General features: G+C 36.8%; 8 protein-coding genes across 8 annotated transcripts; 4 read left to right on the top strand and 4 right to left on the bottom strand.

Annotated features, from left to right (window-relative positions):
* Positions 1-29: 29 nt before the first annotated feature.
* On the bottom strand, positions 30-974 carry RHIMIDRAFT_236672 (uncharacterized protein; the record flags this gene model as incomplete). The annotated part of the gene is made up of 1 exon (XM_023608612.1): positions 30-974. The coding sequence occupies one exon, from the start codon at positions 972-974 to the stop codon at positions 30-32; it is 945 nt and encodes a 314-aa protein (XP_023467328.1).
* A 15-nt stretch (positions 975-989) lies between these two features.
* On the bottom strand, positions 990-2,335 carry RHIMIDRAFT_312769 (uncharacterized protein). The gene is made up of 7 exons (XM_023614828.1): positions 2,206-2,335; positions 2,067-2,145; positions 1,949-2,011; positions 1,845-1,900; positions 1,430-1,779; positions 1,251-1,380; positions 990-1,199 (listed from the first exon to the last, which is right to left on the bottom strand). The coding sequence occupies exons 1-7, from the start codon at positions 2,302-2,304 to the stop codon at positions 1,059-1,061; spliced, it is 918 nt and encodes a 305-aa protein (XP_023467327.1). The 5' UTR covers positions 2,305-2,335; the 3' UTR covers positions 990-1,058.
* Positions 2,336-5,205: 2,870 nt separating this feature from the next.
* Positions 5,206-6,288, top strand: RHIMIDRAFT_122522 (uncharacterized protein). The gene is made up of 3 exons (XM_023605421.1): positions 5,206-5,398; positions 5,462-5,665; positions 5,713-6,288. The coding sequence occupies exons 1-3, from the start codon at positions 5,364-5,366 to the stop codon at positions 6,092-6,094; spliced, it is 621 nt and encodes a 206-aa protein (XP_023467326.1). The 5' UTR covers positions 5,206-5,363; the 3' UTR covers positions 6,095-6,288.
* On the bottom strand, positions 6,103-7,966 carry RHIMIDRAFT_236669 (uncharacterized protein; the record flags this gene model as incomplete). The annotated part of the gene is made up of 10 exons (XM_023608611.1): positions 6,103-6,436; positions 6,486-6,600; positions 6,670-6,818; positions 6,875-6,913; positions 6,966-7,008; positions 7,064-7,162; positions 7,216-7,471; positions 7,524-7,572; positions 7,627-7,751; positions 7,808-7,966. 10 exons carry the CDS (start codon positions 7,964-7,966, stop codon positions 6,103-6,105), a joined length of 1,368 nt encoding a protein of 455 aa, XP_023467325.1.
* A 1,802-nt stretch (positions 7,967-9,768) lies between these two features.
* Positions 9,769-10,266, top strand: RHIMIDRAFT_291295 (uncharacterized protein). Its single transcript, XM_023613802.1, has 2 exons — positions 9,769-9,853; positions 9,909-10,266. The coding sequence occupies exons 1-2, from the start codon at positions 9,782-9,784 to the stop codon at positions 10,014-10,016; spliced, it is 180 nt and encodes a 59-aa protein (XP_023467324.1). The 5' UTR covers positions 9,769-9,781; the 3' UTR covers positions 10,017-10,266.
* Positions 10,267-12,990: 2,724 nt separating this feature from the next.
* Positions 12,991-14,310, top strand: RHIMIDRAFT_279936 (uncharacterized protein). The gene is made up of 4 exons (XM_023612874.1): positions 12,991-13,354; positions 13,407-13,522; positions 13,587-13,733; positions 13,792-14,310. Exons 1-4 carry the CDS (start codon positions 13,159-13,161, stop codon positions 14,170-14,172), a joined length of 840 nt encoding a protein of 279 aa, XP_023467323.1. The 5' UTR covers positions 12,991-13,158; the 3' UTR covers positions 14,173-14,310.
* Positions 14,311-15,336: 1,026 nt separating this feature from the next.
* On the top strand, positions 15,337-16,077 carry RHIMIDRAFT_201429 (TLD-domain-containing protein; the record flags this gene model as incomplete). Its single annotated transcript, XM_023606541.1, has 5 exons — positions 15,337-15,519; positions 15,578-15,645; positions 15,702-15,729; positions 15,766-15,869; positions 15,936-16,077. The coding sequence occupies 5 exons, from the start codon at positions 15,337-15,339 to the stop codon at positions 16,075-16,077; spliced, it is 525 nt and encodes a 174-aa protein (XP_023467322.1).
* Positions 16,078-16,170: 93 nt separating this feature from the next.
* On the bottom strand, positions 16,171-24,749 carry RHIMIDRAFT_236665 (WD40 repeat-like protein; the record flags this gene model as incomplete). Its single annotated transcript, XM_023608610.1, has 36 exons — positions 16,171-16,272; positions 16,323-16,412; positions 16,479-16,606; positions 16,664-16,753; positions 16,806-16,864; positions 16,917-17,014; positions 17,074-17,179; positions 17,234-17,342; positions 17,396-17,456; positions 17,506-17,883; positions 17,942-18,022; positions 18,070-18,140; positions 18,213-18,320; positions 18,374-18,481; positions 18,541-18,748; positions 18,804-19,068; positions 19,127-19,476; positions 19,525-20,297; positions 20,355-20,468; positions 20,531-20,780; positions 20,851-21,111; positions 21,167-21,320; positions 21,370-21,437; positions 21,487-21,617; positions 21,668-21,787; positions 21,838-21,953; positions 22,012-22,170; positions 22,222-22,849; positions 22,907-22,994; positions 23,047-23,288; positions 23,343-23,481; positions 23,535-23,996; positions 24,060-24,205; positions 24,282-24,396; positions 24,468-24,611; positions 24,663-24,749. 36 exons carry the CDS (start codon positions 24,747-24,749, stop codon positions 16,171-16,173), a joined length of 6,609 nt encoding a protein of 2,202 aa, XP_023467321.1.
* Positions 24,750-26,108: the final 1,359 nt, after the last annotated feature.

The raw sequence follows: 26,108 nt of genomic DNA, 5'->3' as shown, positions 1-26,108 counted from the left end.
TTATTATTATTAGTTTATGCAATTTTTTCTTATTCACTTTCCTCTTTCTTGTGGCTATTTTCTAATAAGGTTGATATACGTGACATCAAGTCCTTATGTTCAGGATTAGGCTTGATGTTGTCTTCTGATTGAGGGCGGCTGATTGGGCGACGGCGAGTACGAGATTGAGTATTGAACATATCTTCAGCTGTCATTGTTGTATTAGGATCGACTGACTCTTCAGATTCATGACCATTCAACAAAGCGACCGATAGGGGGGCTGATTTACGTTTAGGCGTAACAACCACTCTGGGTTTACCTTCCTCGTCTATCTCTGCTTCCTGAACATAGAACGTACGCACACCTCTGTCTACAGCTGTTCGAAGTCCAAGTGTGTGTCGTCTGGGCAAATGAGCCACAACACCTCCAATACCGACCGCATGGCCATCAAAGCTTCTGAGCATGTTGAGTATACGACCTTCGACAGGGTAATCCCATTCGACTGTGTACTCAGAGTAAGTAGGTCCGACCACACCATCGCCTTTGGAAGTCTCATTCTTGGTGACATTGACTTTAAGATATTCAAATACCTGTTCAGGCACAGCTTCTTTCTTCGCCAATGCTTCCCTGAAAGCAGGTGCCTTCTTTTCAATGCTTCTCAAGAACCGTTTGAACTCTGCAGGGGTCATACTGGCTATATTGTAATAAACTTCTTCCGATCGAGGAGCAGGTTTATGAGAATTGGGGAAATTTTCTTTCCAGCGCTTCAAGAATAACACTTTGCTCTCACCAGAGACCCATGGTGTTTGATGTTCAGCTGTATCCAGTGCTTTAATGATGACATGTGGTGTTCGGATCACAGTAGGCAGGTTGCGTTTTAATCCCCAATCGCCAATATTTTTACATTGTTTGGGTATTTTGTACACTTGTTCTATCGTTCTATCATAGGATGCCAGGCGAGAATGGCGAAGTAGGCTGGCAAATGACTTTTCCATAACTAATGCAACAAGAAAAAAAAAAAAAAAAACAAGACAGGCAAGGGGACACCAAGTTGAGGCTCCGCAAAAACTTTTTTTATTTTATTTGTATTTGGTGTCATAGTAGTTGGAGGCAGCAGAAATAGCCATATTCTGAAGTAAGGTTTGCTTCTTTTGCTTTCTTTCTTCATCATCGTCTTCATCATCATCATCTGTGCCTCTTTCCATGAATATTTTAACCATCTATAAATAATAAATAAGAAAGATATAACGGAAAAGACAATCAAAACAAACCTCAGCAGCAGCAAAACCAGCAATGGCTTCCTTAGCTCCCTTAAAGCGAACATCCTCACCATTCTCTTCTTGCTTGGCAATGTAATGCTTAACAGCCTCTACAGCAACAGCACCAGCAATGATTTCATAGCTAATGTATAATGTCAGAATTTTTCTTTAAGATGTATCTTTCTTCTTACGGTAATTTAGATTTCTTCTTCTTGTAAACCTTGTCATGTGCCTTTTGAAGTTCATCTTCCTTCAAGAGTCTGGTTTTATCGTGATCCTTCCATCCTAGCCAGTTGCCAAACCATGCTCTAAGACGAGCGCGCTTACTGTCATCTTCTTCGTCATCAGAAGAGTCCAAGACCTTGGGAGGATCGGCCAATTCCAATTCCCAGAGTTGGTTAAAAGCGTCTTCCTCTTTCTTTACGTGAATAATAATATCAGCACCTGCTTCTGCGTTGCTCTTGCGAATATCAACAACGTTATTAGGTTCCGATAGAGGATAAAGATAACCATTGGAGAATCCAAATCGTTGATCGTTGGCCTAAAAGAACATCGTGTTACAAAGCTTCATTTCGGAATGAGTTCCCGAAAAGGTTATTATCTTACATTTTCCTCTGTCTTCATTTCATCCACAAAGAGAGCTTCTTCGCCCGTAAAGATGGCTTCGAAATGTTAAAAAGAGGTTTATTCAGTCTTTTTATGAACTTTACCTTTGAATGTTTTTGCCTTTCCAATATCCAACACGAGACCAGTAAACTTGTTCGTGAGGAAACCTAAGACAAATGATCAGAGAAAAAGAGAGAAAAAGGGGTGTTTGGAGCAACTTACCATCCTGATGGATCCATAACTGGGTATCTCTTTCAGGCTTTTGTTCCTTTTTGGGTGCAGTAACTACTTTTGAACCGCTCTATATTATTGTTTTAATACGCGCTCCACGTCGACTTTAACTTCCTTTATATGCCCTTACTCCAACCGGTTTGCTCGTGTCGATATCCAAAGCCATACCATTGAGCTTTGAAATGATATAAAAATAACCAATGGGAAAAGTACTTGTTTCAAAAGTCATCTTTTTTGTGTGGAAAAGGGAAGAAAACAAGAGAAAGAAAGAGAGAGACTATTAAATAAGTTGCATCTTGTATTACATCTGTCATACCCAAAGAACTCTCTTTTCAATTCTTTTATTTCCATCCATAACGTAATAATGCTCTTAGTCTAAGCCCTATTATGGCAAAGATGGCTTGGTGCTGTGTATCCCGCATCCTTTTTTGGCTCTTACTCTGCATAAAGCCAGATTTATAAAAGCATATCCTCTATTCTTTATGGGAAGATAAACTCCAAAGTAACAAGTCGCGCTTCCTTTTTTTTGTTTTGTTTTTATCCTCATACATCTATGCAAAGACTATCGGACGAGGCCTTGATTATATGCAATTTGCTTGCTTTGACAATAAGTGAAAAGGTAGTTTTTATAAATACTCAGGTTACCTTAAAACTTTAGAATATATGCAACCCGGACACATGGCCGTAGTGCCAGCCGTCTTTATCCGATTTGTCAACTACAAATATATCAACATATAGTTTGTATTGGAATATTACTTCAGTTGTATATAAGCGGATCTATGTCTCTAGTATGAAAAGAGACGAGAAACAGTAAAGTTATCTTTCAAATAACTTTATATTTTAAAAGTACACCTCTCAACTGTGCTGATGTATATCCTTTTTAGAGCCATTGTATATTATTTTTGAAAGTGTCAAACAGCTTGATTCAAAGTGCAATCCTTTTCTGGGAATCATGTTGCAAAATGAAATGCTCAGTTACCGTTCTTGCCCCCGAACAATATTTAAGGGACCTGAATACCCAAATAGACTTCAATAGAAAAGATGTAGTTAAGGATGATTCATGTCCACCTTTGAATTTATGTGCTTAATATCGTTTCTATTGAGAAAGCGTGTTAATAATCTTGATATAGTAAAAAGGGTCAGTGTCTTTTTGCTCTTTGTTGAATATGCTTTGCTATCTGCTGAAATTAATATCTTACTGATCATCTTTCCTTTTTTCCTAGTCAGGTCTCTAGGAGTATACTTGTGGATTTGGTAATGTAACTGTCAAAGTTCAAAGAGCTGATGATAAGGATCCGATTCCATTTAAATACGTCATGAATGAGAGGAGTTACGGTATATAAAAGAAAGGCGAGTGGCATAATCATTAGCTTATTAGGTTGTCATAGTAATAAATAGATGTAACTTTATATTGCTTCGAGTCTACTTTAATATTGATCAATAAACGTATCTATGCGTGTACCTTGGATGGAGAATAAAAGAAAGTGAAATTTTATCGGAGATCAAGCTTACTTTTAGCCAATGAAAACAATATTCAAAAGCAAAGCTCTGTGCGTGAACTAGCCTTTTTCTTTTTTTTTTTTAGCTTATTTCATTCTATTACTATTATTATTATATAAAATGACAGATATCAGACGTCCCTCAGCACAGGACAAGATACCACCTCCACCCCCAGAACTTGACATGTCAGGCTCGAAAGCGATGCATAGGTCAAAGACTGTGCGTAATCTCAATTCAGCGGGTAATAAAGTAAAGGGGTTATTCAAACCAAAAGAAAAGCGAAAGACAGAAGAAAGACCACCGATAACAACTTCGGTATCCTTTGGTCCTGGCGACCAACTGATACATGAAGCTTACTACCAAGGTAATAAAATAAAAATTAATATTGGTCCCCCTTTCTTTTTCCCTTTATCTCCCCCTTTGGGTATATATCCTTATTTTAACGCCCTTTTCAAACATATATAAAATAGAAGAAGAACAGATATTACAAAGGATGAGCAACGAACAGACAATAAAGGAATCACCAGAAGATGAGCAATTACAACAAGAACTAGAACAACTCAATGAACTCATTGCCCTGAGAACATCAGAAATTCAAACAGAAAAGATGAAGAGAGAAAAATTACAAACAGATTTAGCAGAAGCACAAAAAGCTTATAAAGAAAGAGAAGCAGAGTACTCTGCTATTGAACACAGCTTTTTTGAACACACACGCGCTATTCGAGCAACGGATGATGACCTTTCGACCATTCGCGATTCCTTCAAGTTACTCAAATACTCCATTGCTCGACTCATCATGACACTCAACAAGAAGGCAGACAAGGCAAAGGCAGCCGAAAAGTTTGTAAAGACATGGCCTCACCTTGCCATCCTTAACCCTGAGAATGGTGAACTTGAGCCCTCGTTTATCAACTTGTTGTCAGAAAAACTAGTGCATGAACACCTCGTCAAATCGGTCTTTAATGTACCTGTTTACCCTGGACTCAAAGTCAATGATGCCTATGATGCCCTTCATCGTTGGTTGGATGCCCACTCGTCTCAGTTTTCAGTACGTCTTCGTCAGCAAATGGCAGCCGTGGTTGCCAAAAGTGGTAAAGAAAGTGAAATTCAAGCAGCCGCACAAAAGGAGAAACAGAGGATAGCAACAGCAATCTATGACGATCTAGCCGATATCTATCACCCCTTCTTGCGAGAGAATGATTCAACTGTAGGAGACGAAAAGAGCTATTATCACAAGATTTGTGATATTGTAGAAAAGGCACTCAAGCTGGCTATTGCCATTCGAGGACAGGATGTGGAGATTACGACAGTCACGATTGAAGAAGGAAAGCAACCATTTGAAGAAGAAACGATGACAGAGGTCAAAGGAAGAACAAGTGGTACTGTTCGATTCTCGATATGTCCTGCCTTTGTGGGAGGTGATCGAGAACATGGATTCCTTGAAAAGGGCAAAGTGGTAGTTTCCAATTAACGCTTTTTTAATCACGTGTAACATTTTGTGTATTTTCCTTTTCTTTCTTTCTCTTTTTAATAATAAAATGGCAAGTAAGTTCTCTCTGCTCATCTCCTTTGTTGCTTTCCCCCCTTTTTCCTCATAAACATATAAAGTCAATTTTCGTTTATATCAGCCAATAAGTGGTTATGAACCATTACCTATCACGACAACAACTAAAGGCGAAGAAAGAGTATTTTGTATAGAACCAAATAGAGACCCGCTACAACATTTTGTACTATTGCCTATCGGTAAGACAGGAGCAGGCAAATCTAGTTTATTGAACACGATATTTAATGATGATCTTTTCAAGGCAAAGGCTGGTGCAAGGGTAAGGATATGATTGTCAGTGATGTATATAAAATAACAATAATAAAAAGTCTGTCACCGATAGGATTAGTGAACGTACAGGTATTTGGGCTATTGATGATGACGTGAAAAAGATCATTACTGCTGCTGATACACCAGGGTTGGGTGACTCGATGCATAGAGATCAGCAATTTCAAGCGGCCTTTCGAGACTATATTCAGGATGTAGGTCATCGATTAGGCATTGATGCATTTTTATTGGTATTTCAATATGATTCACCTTTGAATAGGTATAAAGGAAAAAAAAAAAGAAGGTACACATATTAACTATCTCTAGTGTAATGAGCATATTGGAAGGCTTTCACAAGCTAATGGACGTATTTGAGCCCAAGAACTGGTGGAATCATGTCATCTTGGTATTTACTCGCGTAGATTATTATCCCAATCTTAAATTTCCGCCTACTGTTTTACATAAAAAGCAGAGTATATCTGAAGTCTTGATTCCCAGCATACAAAAGAAATATAGTCTCGATCAACCACCAAAGTATGCCTTTATGAGTTCCAAACCACGTCAATGCTCCCATGCTAAAAAGGGAATGTGTGATTGCTCTGCGATCTTAAAGTATCATACAGATCAGATGAAGACACTCAAATCGAGAATAAGTGCAGTCCTCGTAGAGAATGAAGGGGAGCGATGGAGGCCATTGTGTGATGTATAAATTATTTATTATAATACTTTTCTCATGGAATGGAATAAAATGGGAACAATAAATACAGCAATAAAGCCAATACCTGAATAAACAATTAATTTAGTAACAATGTCCACGTCGTATCTTAATGGAGCGTCTTCAACAATCAATAACGAGGTAGGATCAAACATGGCTTCTTTCTCCAGGTTTCGTCCTCCACGATAAGAGAGAGTGCTTTCTCTATGCTCTCGTAAATCGATAGCTGATTGGATACCAACGTGTTCATGTTCTGAAATATTTCCTGACATCGAGTGGAAGTCTAAGACAGAAGGAACAGGATGAATGCTTTCTCTACGCAAGCTCTTGTATGTCCTATGATAGTGTGTAAGTAGTTTGCGTCTTAGGGTCATCAGCTTTTTACCTTGCGCCAATCTCAAATTTACGATGTGGTAAATTAAATATACGGTAAATGGGTGGCAAAATATAATAACATAGCTTTTTACATGCAATTCGCCATATAAATAAGCAAGCAACGCCTTCAAAATAGAGAAAAAGAGATGTTAGATTTACTCTTTTTTCTCTCTTTTTAGCCCTCTTGTCCTTACCTATGACGAGTTTAAGTAATAAAAATAGAATGGCCATCATACCTGCCTCTTTAGAAAGACTCGAGGTCAATCCTGCTTGACAACTGTCGACCTGGTTACACAACCAACTTCCAGGCATGAGACCAATGACAACACCCATAAAGCAAACACTATGTATTCATTTGAATGAACTACACACATACATCAGCATAGTTATATCTATTACCTGTCTTCAAAGCATGGACATCTTTCCATTGGATCAGGACTATCAAGTAAGATGAGCAAAAGGTGAAGATATACTTATTCATATCATTTACTGCAGAGAGACAAGCATGAGACATATAGGAATACCCATGAATACTATTGAAAAATAAAAGGTTAAAGATCGAGCAAAGCAAACACAAAGGTGTATTACTCCAATACGAATCACTTGTAAACAATGAATCAAGATGACTTTTAAAAGTCCACTGTACCCAGTAGACGATGTAACCTAAGACAGCCCCTCCAATACAATCTGATAAAGTGAGCATGAAATGTTCTATTTTCTCTCTTTCTTCTTTTTTTTACCTGTAACTGAATGCATTCCACAATATATTCTTCCAAACACTACACTTGTTGCATAGAAAAGACATGCGAGAATGGATATGAGTCTTGCTGGTGATTCAGGGGTAAATTTTTCACATGCCATTGAGATAAAAAACAAAGCAACGGAGACTGAATTAGTAGAGTGAGTAGAAGGGAATCCATATTCCAAAGCAACAGAAGGAGACATGGTCAATCGATGAACGGGTGGCGAAAGAGGTCTAGGAAGGCATAAGAAATCCTAATGGGTATATGATTAACAATAACAATAGTAATGTGTATAAAGTCTATACCTTTAAAAACCCTGACCAGAATACACCGGAAGCTGTCAAAAAGCACACACTAGAGAGAAAGAGGCTAAATAAAGAGAGTACATATAACATATATAACCCTTACTTTCTCCCAAGCTCGACATTACCGAACCAAATGAGAATAGGCAAGAATACCATAAAGAAGGTATGAGTGCCCAAGTTGGCTGTCCAAACGAAATAATTATCAAATGCACTTGTACGAATCGATTTCTATAATGATTGTTGTATAAGCAATTTGAAAAAAATCGTCTGTTGTGATGAAATACCTGCATAGAAGCCAAGATGGGTGTCTCATGTCGAACAAGAGGCAAAAGTTTATTTCTTAGATTAGCTCTCCAGCCGTCAAATACTGTATTATAGAGGCGGTCATCGTGAGTTCCAGCGTCGACATCTACTCCAATAGGTCGAAATGCCTTCCTTGTCATTAGGGTGTTTATATTTATTAAAAAAAAGAAAAAAAAAAGAAAAGAAACTCGGCTGATGATCCCACTGGAGATATAGAGGAGTTTTAAGTTGGTTTCTACCACAGAGACAGAGTTGCCAAATGATCCTCTTTAGACACTCTTTTCCAAAATCAATTTCGATAGGAATGGTAACATAGTAAAACTGTTTGATCTATGTTGCGGTCTAAGTAGTCGACCATGCAATTACTGTGGACATGCTCGGGAATTGTAAGTCTACTCTAGAGTACCAATGAAACCCTTTGCACTGTTTATGAGTTGATGTGTATAAATTGTATTATAAAACTTTAGGATACACTTTTCGGAAAAGGTGTATGACATTATGGAACCTATGACATATACCATCTATGGTCAGGTCCTCCTGTCTGAGAAATTTCCTTTGTGATCTTGAGTGCTTCGTTTTAAGCCATGATGTTATCTTAGGAGGTTAATTAGACGTACACTTTGACTCTATACATTGTCCCAGCCAGGCAACTTGAATATGATTTGACCATCAGCCTTTTTTATACAGCTTCTTCGTTTAAGCTTTTGAAGATGGGTATGGCACGTGTATTTGAATGATGAGCAGCAACTCCCAGGGTTTCTCAGCTCTACCTGTGCAACGCTGCTCATCTCTTCGGTTCTCATTAGCTCATGCTTGACTCTAGGTACCACAATTGGTACAACATCATAATCACTGAGAACGTCGCCTTTTTTATGAGTTGCAAATTGATTAAACAGCATATGATGACATCCATTTATTCTATCCTCCCTCTTTCCATTAAAGACTCGATTGATAATTCTAAAAAAACAGAGACAACAAGAGGAAAATGAGAGAGAGAGAGAGAGAGAGAGAGAGAGAGAGAGAGAGAGAGAGAATGATGAATCGGACAGGGTGGAGGACGGTTCCCGGTGAATCGAGAGAATATATAATATTTAATGACAACTTTGGGAATAACTATCCATGGGTTATATACAAACAGATGCAGTTGAAATAGCATCAACAGATATTTCTCAACTGAATATGGCAATGTGGGCACACGAGCAAGGTCATTACAAGGTTATGTTTAGTACCTGTTTGTCGTGATCAGAACATGGATATCGAATTTGAGTACAATCAAACTGAATACATCAAAAAGAACATATACATCTATTTAACACTAAAGTATGTCAGTACAAGATCATAGGAGAGTATCATAAATAACGCTTGAGCTCCCCCTGTTTACTGGCTGATCCTGTTCACTGTATTTTTTTTAAAAAGAAAAAGAGCTAATAAGACCGTAAATGATATCTTGTTACATTTTTTAAGAAATAGTCTCAGTAAAAAACCAGTAAGCACATCGGACAAGTCCTTCAGGTTTTGTTGATCCCGTGATCATTAGGCTTAATGTAGGTAAACATATGAGCACTGTTACTAAATCTTGAATAAAGATTATATTGTTTGATATCATTACTTTACAAACACATGACTTTTTCTTATCAAACTTAAACCTGCATTACGACGTTGAATGTACACTTTATTCAATATGTTGTCAATATGAATAACAAAATGTTGTCAGTCAATTTATTCCCCTCTCCTTCTCTTTTCAAAAAAAGAAAAAGAAAAAAGTTGTCAATATCCCCCTTTTTTCTTTTTTTAACCCGCCCTTAATAGTGTAAATAATCATGTATGTTTATTTTGAATCATTTTTAGCATAAAAAAAGGCGTCTCAGTCATGATATAAATGACTTCTATATAAACTCCTTTTTCCCTTCTTTTTTTCTTTTTTTTTTTTTTTTTTTCCTTTATCAAAGAATAATATGCAACCTATTCCAATTTACACTTTACCTGCTACCTGCGAACTATGTGGTGAATGGATGCCAAATCATGCTGTAAGGCTCACACACATATACAAAAAAGACAATAGTAACTTCTTTTTATCTTTAGAGCACCTGTCCTCGTAACGGAGTACATCCTTCTCAATGGTCTGCTAGCTCAGATGAAGACAGCACTCATTCTCAACCTACACATACTATAATCAATCTTCAGCTTTAATATACACCAATATCCTTTTGTTCCTTGTACCCTTACACGCATATACATACCTTTTGTCCATTCAATAAACTCACAGACATATAAATATACAGTTCATGCATGCGTCTTATTGACAGAATAGAACCATTTCGCGTCAATATTGTTACTTATTGTCGTTATTCATTGCCTTTGTGCATGCACAGCGCGTAAGAAATAACGAATATTTTTGTTCAGTTATCTACAGGACAATGTTACTTCATACTTAGTATTCACTCATCATTTTCTAATGAATATGTTGATTCTATATTTATGTGCATGTAGATAAACATTAGTTACATTATTTACTTCATTCTTCTCTCACCCCCTCCTTCTTCTTACATGACAATTCCAAATACTCGGTATATCTCTTTTATATTAAACTAATAATGATTCAGTAATAATATTCTCTCTACTATCTTTGTCTAACATCTCTTTCAGGTTTTGTTTATATATTACACATCAAATACACAAGCTAATCTCAGCTGATGTCCTATTCTCTGTCCACATATTCTCCTTTAGAGTTAAACTAAAATAGGGCTTTATGCAAAGTTTTAGTTCATCATATTCTCCTCCCTTGGAAGTTACTAGGTGATCCCTTGAGAGGCCTTGTCTAATCTATCCTATCTTGTTATCCTGGCTGCCACATTCATTCAAGGTCTATTTTCCTTACATTCTATCTTCAAAAAAACCGCCTTAAGTCTTTTTTTTCTCAACAATCATGTTTATATGTTGACAAAAAAGGATAATAAGAATTCTTGAAAAAAGCCCAGTAGAAAAGAGATGAAAGAAGGGGAGAAGGGATCATTGTTTTTGACTAAACAAGAGGCCATTGGCATAATGAATAGCTTGTATGTCTGTTTTATTGTTTTATCAATTGATTTTGTAAAAGGTATTTTGGATAACCTTTAGCATTCTCTTCTACAATCGTTCCAAAGTTGGTTTAAATAACATTCTTGTGCTTAAATAGGTCATGAATTACACACTAAAAAAGCCCAGAAAAATAATAAAGAGAAGGGGGAGGGGATAAAGGATATATAAATTACTGTTCATCCCAATAGACTTCCCTGCAGCAACTTTTTCAAGAAATTATCTGTACCAGTTTATTTTTAGGATGCTCAGTATTTAAATAAGCTTATCTTTTTATATTTTTCTTATTCGCTGTATTGCTATTATTGTGCCTTCCTTTCTTTCCTGTGTCCAAGAAGAAAAATAGAAATTTCATTTTCTAACTTTCGGCCCCTCATTTCAAAAAAAGGGGGGAAAGAGGAGAAAGGGGTAAAACAAAGTCACTTTATGGATAAGTCTATTTTTGTATGTTACGAACAAATATCGTAGTGTCGCTAAGAGAAATTCAACAACAATGTATTTCTTAGAAATGCCAAAAGAATAAGCAGTATTAAGAAACGTTCTTGAATAAAAGTGTTTCATCTGCAGCAAGTGAATCAATACAAAATTAGCTAAAGTAACAGTGCATAAATGTACTCAAACGTAGCTTTTAGACTATACTTTTTCTTATTCATGCACGAAAACGTAAAGGTTACAATAAGCTGACCAGATTCCCTTAGTGCAAATTGATGTGGTGAAAATATCGTCTTTTAGATATAAAGATCATATACACACCTTTGTTATGGAATCGGTTTTTCCGATTAGGCTCCTTCTGTTATTGCACTAGTCGCTTAGAGATTAAAATGGCTCAGCTGGTGTTATTATGAGTATCGCCAAATTGTCAACGTACTGAAAATGAATAACCGCTGCCCCTGAAAGCCATATTACAACTACATGAATGATCGCATATGGTCAAATATCCTGATTGTTTAAAGAGCAATGAAAAAATGTCAAGTAATATTATTCAACTAATAAACCTATTCTTTAATACAAGTTACCACATTCATCTTAATAAACAAAAACTGCAACAAATCATGTCATGCAACTTGAGCAACAAAATCCGCTTTTCAGACCGACGCAAGAGAAGGGAATATAATTCCCTTCTTTGTAAGCTTGGGCTGTTTTAGTTCACACTGTTTCCTTTGGATCATACATTCAAGGTCTACTTCAGAGGGCATAAAAGAGCTCTTCATCTTTTCGTAAAGAATTTCAGCTGACAACAATTATTATAGGAAATACAACATCTTGTAACAGCCTTTACGACGGGACTCCTTGTCGGCAAGCTGCCACTTTTGGTTAAAGATCCGTTGTTCCCAAAGAGTATTCGAGAATGGTTTATTTTATGCACATTTGCTCACATGAAAGATGTCAAGCGTTTTCAGTATATGACTAAAAGTAAGCTGTCACATAAATAATAGTTCATTTCATTCTTAAACTAGTAAGGGTCTAGATGTACCTGTTATATTTGTGCTGTGTCCATTATAAAAACAGGAAATATAGTGCCATTCGAGAGATAAGCAGCCTCTCTCCCACGCAGCATGATAATCCTTCTTAAAAAGTTTCCCACCATAGTTACTAATCTTTCCCGCAGTTGCTTAATCCCGCCAAATCACGCGTGTGTGTGTGTCTAAAGTATATCTGCTATATTTATTGTAGAGAAATGCCATTTCCTCTTGAAAGTAAAAAAGTAGAATACAAGCAAGGGCACTGTCTTTATGTCAACAGACACATACTGTTTTGCTTTATAACGCTCCGTAATTGCTGACAAACTCAAGAAAAAGTCAGCATGAGTCATGCTCTTATCAGTGGGAGCATGTTGAACTTTCCTTTTTTTTTTTTGCGTGAAACTGTAGTCTTTATTTACTGAATAAAGTTCGATTCTAAATAAATGCTTGGATATTGTTTACTCGTGGGCCGAAAACATAGAGAAAGATATTATGCTATGACTTTGAAATTAGACACTGTTGTTGTCTGGACGTGTGTGTATTGAAGGGATGGTGTAGAATGAATCTCCGATTTGATAAACATTTTTTCTTTTCTTTTCTCACGTTTTCTTTTACACTAAAAAATTCAGCGATATATAAAAGGGGAGCAAGAAAAAAAGATGGAACTTCATACAATTGTATTTTATATCTCAAGTTTATTATTTATCTATACTTTACTTAAGCTCCAAAGCCTATTTAAAGCAAGAAAACGATTGACCAAAAATTTACGCGCACAACTAACAGAATAAGACAAAATGGTAGTTACTAGAGAGACATACGCTATTGTTCGTGATATCCCTGATACTTTTGATCAATGTGTCACTGCCGTCGATAATACATCCAGTCCGATTAATGTTGAATTAGCAAAGAAGCAACATGAAGAATATGTCAAGGTACTAAAGGAGCATGTGGATCATGTTATCGAGGTACCTGCAGACCCTTTACACCCAGGTAGATAAACAAATGAATCCAAATGAGTTTGACAGCTAATGTCTGTACACAGATTGTTGCTTTGTAGAAGATACAGCTGTTGTTGTTCAAGACAGAGCCATCGTAAATCATTTGGGAGCAGCTTCACGAAGAAAGGAAGTCTCTGGTATTGAAGAAGCATTAAAAAAGGTATATAAGAAAAAAGGGGGAAGCCTAACTCATTTCTTTGTCTTAAATTAATCGTCAAATTTAGATACCCGTCATCAAAGAAATCATTCATATGTGGGAAGTTGATCCTGAAGCAACTTTGGATGGAGGTGATGTACTGTACACTGGGGAGCATCTCTTTGTTGGACTTTCCCGTCGTACGAACCAACGTGGTGCAGAGGTTTTGAAAGAGGTAAAAGAAAGCTGTGAATATCAAATGAAAAAAGTGTGATAATAATAGAACACCATAGGTCTTTTCGGATAAATGTCCAGTGTATATAATCAATAGTTTATTGAATTATGATTCACTTCACTTCAAGTGTATTGTCAGCATGCTTGATAACAAAACGTTACTTGTCACTGATCACAAGGCGGGGCTAGAGGTTATTGGTGAGATCGAGAGCTACACGAAGAGCTGGTATAGCTTTATCAAGGTCCCTGAACAAGTTCCTTCGAATATTCTTAGCTTCTCTCGTGAGAAATTCGCTATTTATCAACAAGATTTTCCCGAGTCTGAAAAGGTATTACTGGAAGAATTGAAAGAAAAGAGAAAGGTCGAATTGAAGGCATTGTGCATGAGTGAACTGATTAAAGCAGATGGCGCTCTGACGTGTTGTTCTATTCTTATATAAAATTAAACGTATGATTTTATTTTATGACATAATCTTAATCCACGCGAATTTCATTTCTTTTTTTTTTCTTGCCTTTTTGTCAATTAAACAAAATAATAACCGAATAAATGTGTGTGTCAATTTGATGCATAAATTATCTTACAAAAATAAGGGGAAGAAAATATTTATAGTCTTGTTCCCCTCTTTTTTTTTTTTTTTTTTTTCCTCCTCCAATTCTTTATCAAGTTCCTCTTCTGTTACAACACGTCTTCGTCTAAATTGAAATAAAAGGGTCATTTTCCAAGTTCTACAAGCAAAAAAACTCATGAGCTTATTTTTCCTTTTTTCCTTCTTCTTCTTCTTCTTCTTTTGTAACTTTAAATGAAAAGACATAGTACAGCAAGTAGTATTTTGAGTAAAGACAAATCAGTTCCTTTACATCGTTCCATGACAGATGAGCATAATAACACATATAATGACCATCATCCTTCTCCTTTTACACGCTTTGTGTCTAAACTGTTAGGTATTAATGACTAATTGATGTCTAGTTATGATTTTATTTATACCATTTAGGATTAAAGAAAAGTGATCATTCCACTGTAAGACCTCGACCTCACAAATCTCACTCAACTACATCAATTACCAAGAGCTCCGTCATCTTGTCTTCTTCCTATCATACAACTTCATCATCTACATCACCAACAACAGCAACAACAGCAACAACAACAACAACAACAACAACAACAACAACAACAACAGGAGATCATGAGAATGAGTCACCAAAAAGAAAAACTGCCATTTCTTTTGCTATACCAGATCATCCAAAGCATACCAAATGCATTGATACACAAAAGGACGAGGACGAAACCAGCTCTATTTTATCTACTAGCTTAATTAGTGTATCGTCCATGAGTAGTTCTGTATCATCTTTTAATTCCGCTGCAAGCACTTCATTCATATTTGTATGCGCAAACAATAACAAAAACACTACGACAGCCATAGACGTCTTGACCAACCTGGCTTCAGCTGGTTCTGCAAGATCTTCCTTTTTCGCAGATTTTGATTTACCCCCTATTATGTTACAAGATCGTAAGCTGGATACTGAACCAGTCTTGACAGAAAATATTGCAGAAATGGCAAGTTCAATAATGTTACAACTGTATTTATTATGACCACACATCACTGATGCATCATATTCACATAACATTGCAGGTTCGTCCTTATATACCAAGAAGATACCGCGTTGCTTCATCATGGAAATTACTCTACAGTCTCGATCAGCATGGCGTGAGTCTATATACCCTGTATTCATTAACAAGAGACTATGATGGCCCATGTATCTTGATCATAAAGGATGCGGAAAACCATGTAAATATACCATGAGAATTTTAAACTTTACCCACACACATGCTTATTTGTTTAATAGGTTTATGGCGCCTATCTGAGTCATACTTTGGCATGCCAAAATAATGTTTATTACGGAACAGGGGAATGGTAACTTTCTGTATAAAAAAAAAAATCTAAACTTTATCTTAAATTTCATAAAATAGCTTTTTATGGAAGTTGACTTCAGACCATGTTCATCCCTGTAATAAGGAAGATCAACAGAAGCAGCAGCAACAGCATCATATAGCACCCAAGATTAAAGTGTTTCCTTGGACAGGAAAGAATGATTATATGATTTTATGCAATTCTGACTTTATTGCTATCGGTGGAGGGTATTTCGCTTTTTTTTTTTTTTTTTTCTTTTTTTCTTATCTGGTACTCATCTTTTGTATTGTTAGTGAGGGTCATTTTGGTTTATGGCTCAATTCCGATTTAGAAAAAGGGTACAGCACCACTTGTCCTACTTTTGACAACGAATGCCTAGCATCAAAGCCTCAATTCCAATGCATGGAATTAGAAGTCTGGGGGCTTGTCAGTTAAAGAATATATTATTTAAAAGAAAAGTGTTTTTTTTTCTTAATCACAAAAAACACACACACATTTATCATATTGCATTTGTCTTGTACAATAAAGCTACATTCTATATGTTGACTGGCATTTTGTGATACCATTGGGACCTGACGTATAAATGTCTTTTCCGAGGACTTGTATTTGTGTTACTCCAAAAGCTTTCAACTACAAAAGAGTTTAGAATGGACACTAAAAGAAACTCGGACTCGACTTACTGGAATTCGGTTAAATGATGGAGCAAGGAACCGATTTCTCGGTTGTGCATCAACTGTCTGTTGCAGCTTATACGTACTAGCATCCCATAGCTATTATGTTCATTCATTATTCATATTGTATAATGAAAAAGGAATAACAACTTTTTTTTTTTTTACCTTTAGTTCACCATCGACTGAACCAGTGATTAGCATCTTGTTTTCTGTGTCAATGGCTACTGATCTAATGCGCGATTGATGTGCTGTAAATGTATGCATCGTTGTACGCTGTCGAAGGTCAGAAACGACTTTTTGAGACAAAGGCAAAATTAGATAGAGCTCATATCCCAATATCATCGTCTTACCTATTTCGCCTCTTTTACCTCCGGAAAAGAGTAGCTGGCTCTCCGGTTCATACGAAATGGCATATGCTCCTGATTCATGACCAGGTAATGCTGAATAACAAAGAATATTAGTATTTTCTTTTTTGGTCCTTTATGTACTCACAGCAAATCATAGCTTTGGATGGTGGCAAGAGGGTGTCCCATAAACAAACGTGATCTCGTCTATTCATTAATTTATGTTAAACAAGTGCAAGATACACACAGCACACATTACTTTCTGCTCATTGCTATGGAAGTTCCAGCTGTGGCGATAAGACTACTTGAGTTAATGAACGTAAAGTCTCTAGTTGCTTTAGAATGACAGTTAATGGTCTATTTAGGATAAAATGTAAGGTATGGTTCTTGTTCTTTTTTTTTTTTCTTTTTTTTACATAGTAAGGCTTGTTTGAGTGTATGTGGGCATCAAAGCGCCACAGACATAATGATCCATAGGTATCGCCTGCGCCAAACTTTTGACCAAAATGATCAAAATGAATTCTGGCTTGGATATGAGTAAAAAATGGTCTCTCTATACTTTCATTATCCATTTACCTGGTCACCTTGCCTTGACATCCATAATAGCTAGCAATTTCACGCCCTTGACCAAATTGCCATAAAAATGCAGCAGGACTACCATTATTTATCTCACATCCTGTTATATCTTGAAGAGACAATTGGTAAACCTGATCTTCATTACCCTATTTTTATACTTACAGAACGGGTATTGTGGATGTGCTTCAGCACAAGTAGCAGACACATTCCTTCTAAAAGTGATCTATACAAACAATCAGCGTCACCTAAAAAGTGACGTTAGCAACACTCACCATTCTTTCTCTTTCTGCATTATCCATCAACAGGGGGCTTCCTGCATTGGATGTCCTGACTGTGCTTGATTCTCCTTTTGCTAGCGACTTTCTCAGAGAATCGTACACATACTCTAGGTTGATATTTTGAGACGTCTTTTGGGCGTACTCCTCTAGTGGGCGGCTTCCTGCAGGAGACATCGCAGTAGGTGTTGCTGCTGTAGAAGTTCGAGATATCTTGCGTCTGATGGATTTAGGTGTTGCCATATTAGAAGCAACTTCAGTCTCATTGTCGGACGAGTCTTCAGCATAATCCTCTTCTGTGTCTGGATAACTATCCGAATGTTGTTCGTGCGCTAATCCAGATGATGAAATTGATCTAGCCTTCAAAAGGGATTGCTTTGGAAAAAGAAGATAATCAATATTTAAAAACTCTGTTTGCTAAAATTAAACTTACAATGCCTGTGTGTGGAGCCTTTGAAAGGTCAATTTCTTGTATTTCTGATTTTAAGCATATCGCTAAGGTATTTCCTGTAGACTAAAACAAGTATTAGACCATGATGTTTAGCTGTTATAAATTCTTACGGAATCAATGCTAAAGGCGTAGGCGGTGCTTGGGGAATGATATACATTACAGAATTGCAAATGTTGATCATCTGATAATATATTGACAGAAGTAGGCTAACGAAAAGAAATAAGCAATAGTGAAATAGGTCTTGTTTGAATACTTGCAAGAGAATTAATAAACGGCAAGAGTCTGTCGGGAGAACTGAGGCTCTTGATAGAATGCCAGTACTTCCTTTGACGCAGCGTCTTGAATTGTTTCAGTACGTTATCTACATGATGCATTACGTTACTTTTCTTAAAAGTAAAATGATGATCGACTTACGCTTATTCATATTGCCTTCTAGTTGTTCAGTAATCGTATTCTTTAAACAATGAGCTCTATAAGCAATTGGATCCAATATGGTTGTCCATGTGAAATCTGACAACAGTTCTATAACACATAACTATTAAAATTCAATGGGCTAATAATAATCTTCAAACACACAATACCTCCAAGATTATGGTGCCTTCCTTGACATTGCATTGCATGCTCCACTGACGATAACATATAGTTCAGAGAAGCAACTTCCAGAAGGTTAGCAGCTACAGAGTTATCTTGAGAATCGATCAAAGGACGATACACTTCTTCGAGCATATCAAAGCCAAACATGCTGCTACCATCAGAGAAGCTATCAAAATCCTCAGGCACCATCTCAATCTATATTGTAATATTAAGTCGACAATGTTTTAAAATGCCTGATCTTGTTATTTACCATCTTGGTATCGCTATTCAACAACTGACTGAAGCAATTTGAGATAGCAGCCTCGCTGTTAGTCTCTGTTCCTACAGTATCCAAAAAGTGCTTTAAATGATATAAGAGTCGCCAGCATTTTTCATATTGTCTTTCTTTTAGAGTGACAAGAATGGCGCTAATATAAGTTGTAAGAGCAATCTGTTTTGTAGTTAAAGTAGCAGTTTCTGGATTGCAGTAATGGGATCTAAGTCGGCTCCAGATATGAAAGGTCTTGATGACATGCCTAGCAAAAAAAAAGGCATTCAATCAATAAATAAAGTAATGTCAATATGGATACATACTCTGTCCAGTGTTCGACAAACACAAGTGTAGCATAATCAAGATCTTGAGGCATAAGAGCTACTTCGTTCACTTCAAAGCATCCAACCTTAAATGCTCTTAAAAATTGATGAACATCAAAGTTTTCAGGTACACCTTCGTTCAAGATATAAAGGTATAAGGGGAATACGTCAGCTTCAATGCTTTTTTCCATCAAGAGCCGAGACGAAATGTGAGGTGGAATCTTGACCGATTGTCCAAGTTCTAGTATAGCGTTTCTATTTTGCAAGAATCGCGACCGGTATTTTATTTCGTGTATATTGTCAGGCTCTTGATAACCATTGTAAATTGCAGATGCAGCGTGAAAAAAAGTCTATAGTCTGTTAATATAACAGACTCGCTTATTTAAACATGTACGTACCTGTAGCAGACGGATGACAAGCATAGCTTTGTAGGCACAAATCCCATCTTTTACATCATTAATGAGAGACTCAGAGTCATCACTTGGAGACTGAGTGCCTTGTGCAAATATGTCTTGGTCACTGTCAAACAGTTTGTTGTTTGTTGACGTAGATGCAAATAGATCATTGTCTTCTTCATCAAACAGACTCTTGCTTGAAGGCTTTGTAATAGTTAATTCATCATCATAATCAAATAAGTTTGCTGCATAGGCTGGTTTAGCATTACTTGATGCAAATAAATCTTCTTGTGCAAACAAATCTTCAGCACGAGAAGGCACCTTTGTTGTGTTTTCGTTACTGAAAAGGTCTGCTGCACGAGATACCTCGTTCTTCGCTTCATCAGGCTGAGAAGATAGAGATGGTGGCGACATACGATATTTGGTTAAAATATGTAATGCGAGTAATGGACATCCGAGTCGTTCGTATGCTTTTGCTACATGTAAAGAGAAATTGTATTCCAAATCATAAGGGACACTCAAGTCTTGGTTCTGCCCCTTTTTCAAGTAGTTGTATAGTATGAATGAATTTGGGTCATGCACAACAGCAGCAGAATCTTCATGCTCAACACTTTGATTGGTAAATTGATTGAGTGGGACAATCATGGCGCGTGTTGCTTCTTTCTGTTTATCAAATAACCAATAAGCCATGCTAAGCAACCAACGATCGTTCGTCTTTATAGCTAATGGAATCACCGTGCCTTCGAGTATTTCCCTTAACAACGGGCTATGATCACCTATAGATTTATATGTAAATCATGATGAAGTGATAATAGTAAAGTATGCTTTTAAACCTTCGTATACTCTGCAGATAGCGATTGCAAGCTGATAATCCTTAATATTCTTTAAAATAACATTTACAGCATCCCTTAGTTTATCCGCTAACAAAAAGAAAGCAGCAGCGTATCCTATACATTAAAGAGAATATGATTGAGCTTGCATCAAAAGGGGTTGAGTTTTTGAGACTTACGAAATCTTTGTTTTCCCAACAAAGCAAACGCATTTTTAGAAGCAGCAGTTTGCCAACGAGGCTGGGTAAAATCATTTGCCAAAAACCGAAGTGTAGCAGCCTGTTCTCTGTGATAGCTTGCTGTTCTCCAAAGGCTCTGTACCAGATTCTTTTTTCGAAGAGCAAAATAGAACAAGGTACAGTCAACAGGATCTCTAAAGTCTTCATTTGATAGATAGGTGTTGCGTGCAATGACTGTCATTTGCTCTCTCTATATATACGTCCTCTATATTTAGCAAAAACAAAAAACAAAAAAAGAAGCTGAATATAATAAAGCTTACCACAGTATCAATTTTCTGCAACCATAAAAAGATTCCTAGTGATCTAGCATCTTCCCAAACATACTTTTTACCACATAGTTGAAGGCACTTGTCCAGTAATGAGTCTTGGGATTGACTATGTAATGCCCAGACAAAGTCTCTTGCTTGTAGTTCGTTTTGCCGTTGTTCCTCAGGGAGCTGTTTGTTTAGATGGAAATGATTTTCTATCAATGCAGTAAACCTAGCACCGTTTTCATCCATGGACTCTCCTTGACTCGAAATCTAATAATACGAGGATGAATGCTGATTTTTAATACATACTCGTGTCCTCTCTTACCTCAACAATAGCGTTGACCATTGCGATCAACTGATACTTATCGCTCTGTGTCAAGCCAGGTAAATTTTTAGATTTTAAGCTGTAGGCTAGGTTCTTTGCTTCACTGGCTGTCATAGCTCGGATTTCCTCATCCTCATCTTCATCTATACTGCTACTATTATCTCTTGTTATAATCATCATTCACGTCTTTGCATGAAATTTACCCCTGAATTGTATCACTGTCATCAAATAAACTGTCGTATCCTTTTAATTTTTCCTTGGCCGAGTTAAACTACGTAGGGAGTATTAAACAAGTGTTGTATTCATGTTTAGTGTATTACATTTTGTAACTTTAGCATCCTGGAAAATGATACGGGAGGAAGCTCAGTGATAACATTATCTTCCTCATCAATAAATTGGTTCAGAAAGTTGTACAAAGTCAACAACACGTTATGAACAAGCTCCATTTTACCTAGTATCGAAATGTTAATAACCCCTTGGATAGCTATCATCAGTACTTACCCCACATAATATAGTGTATCAAGTGTCTTGGATGGTAAAATGGTAATGGTCCGTTCATTTCGTATGATATGTCATATATGCTTGACATAGGCTCTATCTTGTTATTGATTGGTTCCTTGACTAGTAATAAAAAAATGAGATAATGTTTTACGCAAAGAGATACAACTTACTTCGATTCACTGTATCTTGTTCTGTTAACCATTTCAAATAACATCTCAACTGATTACCAGCTGCCACGGTCAAGACACCATAGTCTACCCAAGCTAAGGCTGTAATATCCTCTGAGCTATAATAGCCAAACAATGAGAACTTTGAGTGCGTACTTTAATCTAGATGATAATTACGTGTCTACTTTAAACTCTGTGTAGCAAACCCACTCAACTTCGCTTCTAACACCTGTTGCTCGCTTTTGTCCGTATATGGCCACACGATCAGTAAAGGCAATAGCCAAGATAAACTGTGCATCTGATGTCACATTCCAAGCAATATCTTTTATGGTTTGTCTATAGACAATAAATCATCTATCAAATCACATATAACAATAAATTACTTACTTGAAATGTAACGTTCTTTCACATACAGGAGCAACCCCAACGCGTATTTCGGACCAAATAGATAGCTGAGTCGAGTCATTGCCAGAGACGACAGCCAGCGTATTAGGAGAACAGAATTTGATATGATGAATAGGTAATAATGAAGAAGAAACTTGAATAGAATACAACGTATTCCATTCAATGATACCGTCATTAGAAGGAAGATGCATACTGTAGAATATAATAGTTGAACCAACGCATAAAGCCATGGCCACACGTTTATCAAACGTCAGTCGATGAAACAGTTTAGAGGCTGTATTTGTTGCCCATTGGCTTGCAGATACTGCCTTGACCGGAGGCTCTTCCCAGTTCATCTCTTGCTTACCTCTTGACTTGATATCAAAATCATCTTGACTAAGGATGAGTTCCCAGGAATATATTACATTTTCTGTAGCGGAGATGCCGATTAAAATATGAGATTTTATTTCTGTTGTAGCCTCGTCTTCTATGTTATACACAAATAGATCAGAAAGCGGTAACAAATCTCCATCTACTGGACATGTTTTGGTGCTTTGGTGAACATGACAGTCTTGTAGGTCAAAACCATATATTTGTATTTGTCTTCCGTCATAGACTGCCACATATTTTTCTTTGTAATGTAATTTGATGTTCAGTATTCGCAGATAGAGTCATGTACTGCTCTTACCTTTTCCAACAGGAGCAGCTAGAATGCTACTAGAACGAACAGATAACGAACAATCCATTTGGAGCTCACTGGTGACTCGGTTGCATGTCTATTACCAGGTTAAGCTTAATTATGCATTTTTCACTCTATATTCTCCTTACATCTCGTAGTTCATACTTCCAGACATTGATCTGTCCATCAATACCAATGGTACAAAATCTATTCTTGTGTGTTTGATACAGTTTGGAAATTGCATGCTGATGTCCTAACCAGGAATATTTCAGGTGTAATTTTGGTGAAAAAGATGTACTATCTAAAAAGTCTACTAGATTTAAGCTGTAGCATCTTAACTGTCCATGCGAATTATAAGCTACAAGCGAAAGCTCTATGGGCTTAATAGTAGCTAAATATGGTCTTAGTTATCATTGTTTAGTTGTTGTCAAGACTTTGAGCTTACAAGAAGATTGTATGTGAGAATAATCATGCAGGATATGGGTTGGGTTTAGAAAGTAAATGTAATGAAGCGGATCGATTGCTCTTGCAACTCTCAAGACAACAAAGACTCTAGGAATCCTTCGTGGCCAAGTATTGAGATGCTAAATCTTTTTCAGCTATTCATATTCTCTGAAAAAAATAGTTTATATCTTACCTGCACTCCCCACAAAGTCAAAGAGCCATCCGCTTGTATTCTAAATAGTAAATCTGGGGTATCTTTTACACGATCTCTGATCCTTTCAAGCCTTTGATCAAAGCGATCATGCCTCGAGTGAGACTTGAATTGAGCGTGAATAGCATTTAAGAGTTCATCGCAGCCAATATAGTGAATGGGTGAAAAATCTTCCTTGTTCTCCAAATCATCGTTCTCACTGGTAACAAGCGATTGATTTGAGTCAATGACAGCGCACATGTACAATATGTGCGGTTTATCCAAGCTAACTGGGCTCCAGAATCTTCCAATGCCATCGCGTGCCATTGTGAATAATGTACAGTCATCTTCCTTTGTGCAAGATGAGACTCTCCATGCAAAATGAGTGACTTGAGCTGGATGAGGAAGAAAAGTGAAGCTGTAATCTAAACCATCCTTATACCACAGAGTAACCATACTATCACACTAATTGTTTAATGAGCAAACACAGTCTCTTTGACCTTATGATCGAGAATAAGCCAATCATACCTTGCATATGGCTGCAAATGAACTAGAATTTGGTTCAAATTTAGCATAAATAACCTCATCCGCAGGTTTCTTCTTCCAGGTCAATTTCCAACTCTCTTCTTGATAACTCCACAGTAGTATCATGTCTCCCACGCTTAGTAGCTCATCTATTACAGGTATAAGTCCTATGCTTTTCTTTCTAAAACTCAAAGTAAGAGGGGAAATCACTTTAACTGTTTTTACTCCAGTCGAGACAGTGAATAGTCTCTAGCTCTGTTTCAAAGGCACATTCAACTGTCCAGTGATCGTCTTGGTTTGGCTTCATGATGGCTATTTGACTCTTGTATGAAATAGCAATCTAGTTTCGAAGGAACTTAATATCTCTCTGTTTTTCTTTTCTTTCTGTGGTGTAACTCTAAAGAATCTTACTTTTCCTGTAAAACTACTTCCGGACACAGCTGTAATGGGTTCCATGACAGGTGTCTGTAAGTTAAATACTGACGATGCTGTGATGATTTGAACAAGTCTGTTAGGGTCGGCATAAATGACTATTTTAGATCCCGTTGCATAGACCTATAAAGTAAAGGTTTAATATGAACACAATGATGCTGATATTAGGTGTACAATGAATCTGTTGTTGTTATAAGTGAACGTATGAATGGCTTGAAAAACCGGATTCACTTGTCCAGGGCAAATTTGCTCTAAAAACATTAAAGTTGTGCGTTAAACTGTAATTGCTCGACAAGAAAAAATAAAGATGAAATGGGGTGTCAATAGTGACACACTCTCTGGTTGAACCCCTTTTGTACAGTCAAACCTATGGAATTTGACGTTTTCTCAAAAATAAATGACGGTGTATAGGCTGGAGATTAGGCTGGCTTCCCGATGGCAAACTTCGACCATGCATCAAGCGCACAACGCAATAGCTCTCTCAAAACCACGGCTATCAATTGCCTTGATACGTACCAACGCCTGTATTTATCATAATTACACGCAAGCGAAGTAGGTCTTTGTTGATCAAACTGACAATATAAAATTAGAATAAAAAGAATAAAAAATTTCTTTTTTATCTCTTCTTCTTCTTGAAAAGAAACAAAACCAAGCTGGGGGCGTTATAAATTAATATTCTACACCAATTGCTGAGTAAGTTTAGCGTGGTGCTATACACTGAAAGGCTTTGTTGACGACATCACTGCAGTGCGGAACTCAAAGTAGGTGAACCTGTCTTGAAATCAATAAAAGAGTTGGGATTACAAGTGGATGATAAGAGGCAGTGTAAGGCAGGCGAGGTTATTAAGCTCTTTAAAATGGAAGAGATCGAAATACTATTTTTAAGAACGTCTGGCTCCTTTGGAAATAAGGACATGATCAAAGTAACTCTCACCACCATAAGGGAACGTTTGTCTCGTTGACCATTTTAAAGGCCATCGCTGATGAATATTGTTTTGCTTCGGTTGATACTATTAAGACGTTGAAAATATATTTTTTACATGCCGCAGGTATTCATACAAGCTTATCTTGAATATATATACGTAATTAAATAATACTTGCATGCTAACTCTAACATTCACATACCGTAGGAACGAAGTTTCATTTGTGGAGTGCTTGCTTTTGCAAGGAGGGCCTCTTTGAGTTGTGGAGAGAGGAGTTTCTGAACATTAGTCCATTGTTTGAGGATCGTCTGGAGTTCCTTCCCCATGGTATCTAGTTCTTTTGGAATATGAGAGTAATTGTAGTCATAGAAATGTCAAATATGATTAAAAAAAATTAAACTCTATGTCATTATAATATAGGCATGATTGAAGAAAACGGTAAGTACGATTGTAATTCTCAAAAAAGAGTACCTCCGGGAGATACCAAAATGGCACTACATCTACTCTCCCTTCCTCACACTGAGCAAGCTTGTGATTCCTTTGATTCTAAAACTGGTGCGCGAGAAAGATAATACTGGTATGGCTGACATGGGGCCATTCTACACTCTTATGCCAAATAAATGTACTATCATTTATCATATAAAAAAAAACAAAAAAAAACAAATATATCGAGAATTCCTTTTGCAAAAGTATAGTG

Source organism: Rhizopus microsporus (genome assembly GCF_002708625.1).
Source record: "Rhizopus microsporus ATCC 52813 unplaced genomic scaffold scaffold_6, whole genome shotgun sequence".
In the NCBI taxonomy this organism is placed as follows: Eukaryota; Fungi; Mucoromycota; class Mucoromycetes; order Mucorales; family Rhizopodaceae; genus Rhizopus; species Rhizopus microsporus.
Note: the sequence above shows the minus strand (reverse complement) of the source record. Positions and strands in the feature narration are given on the sequence as shown.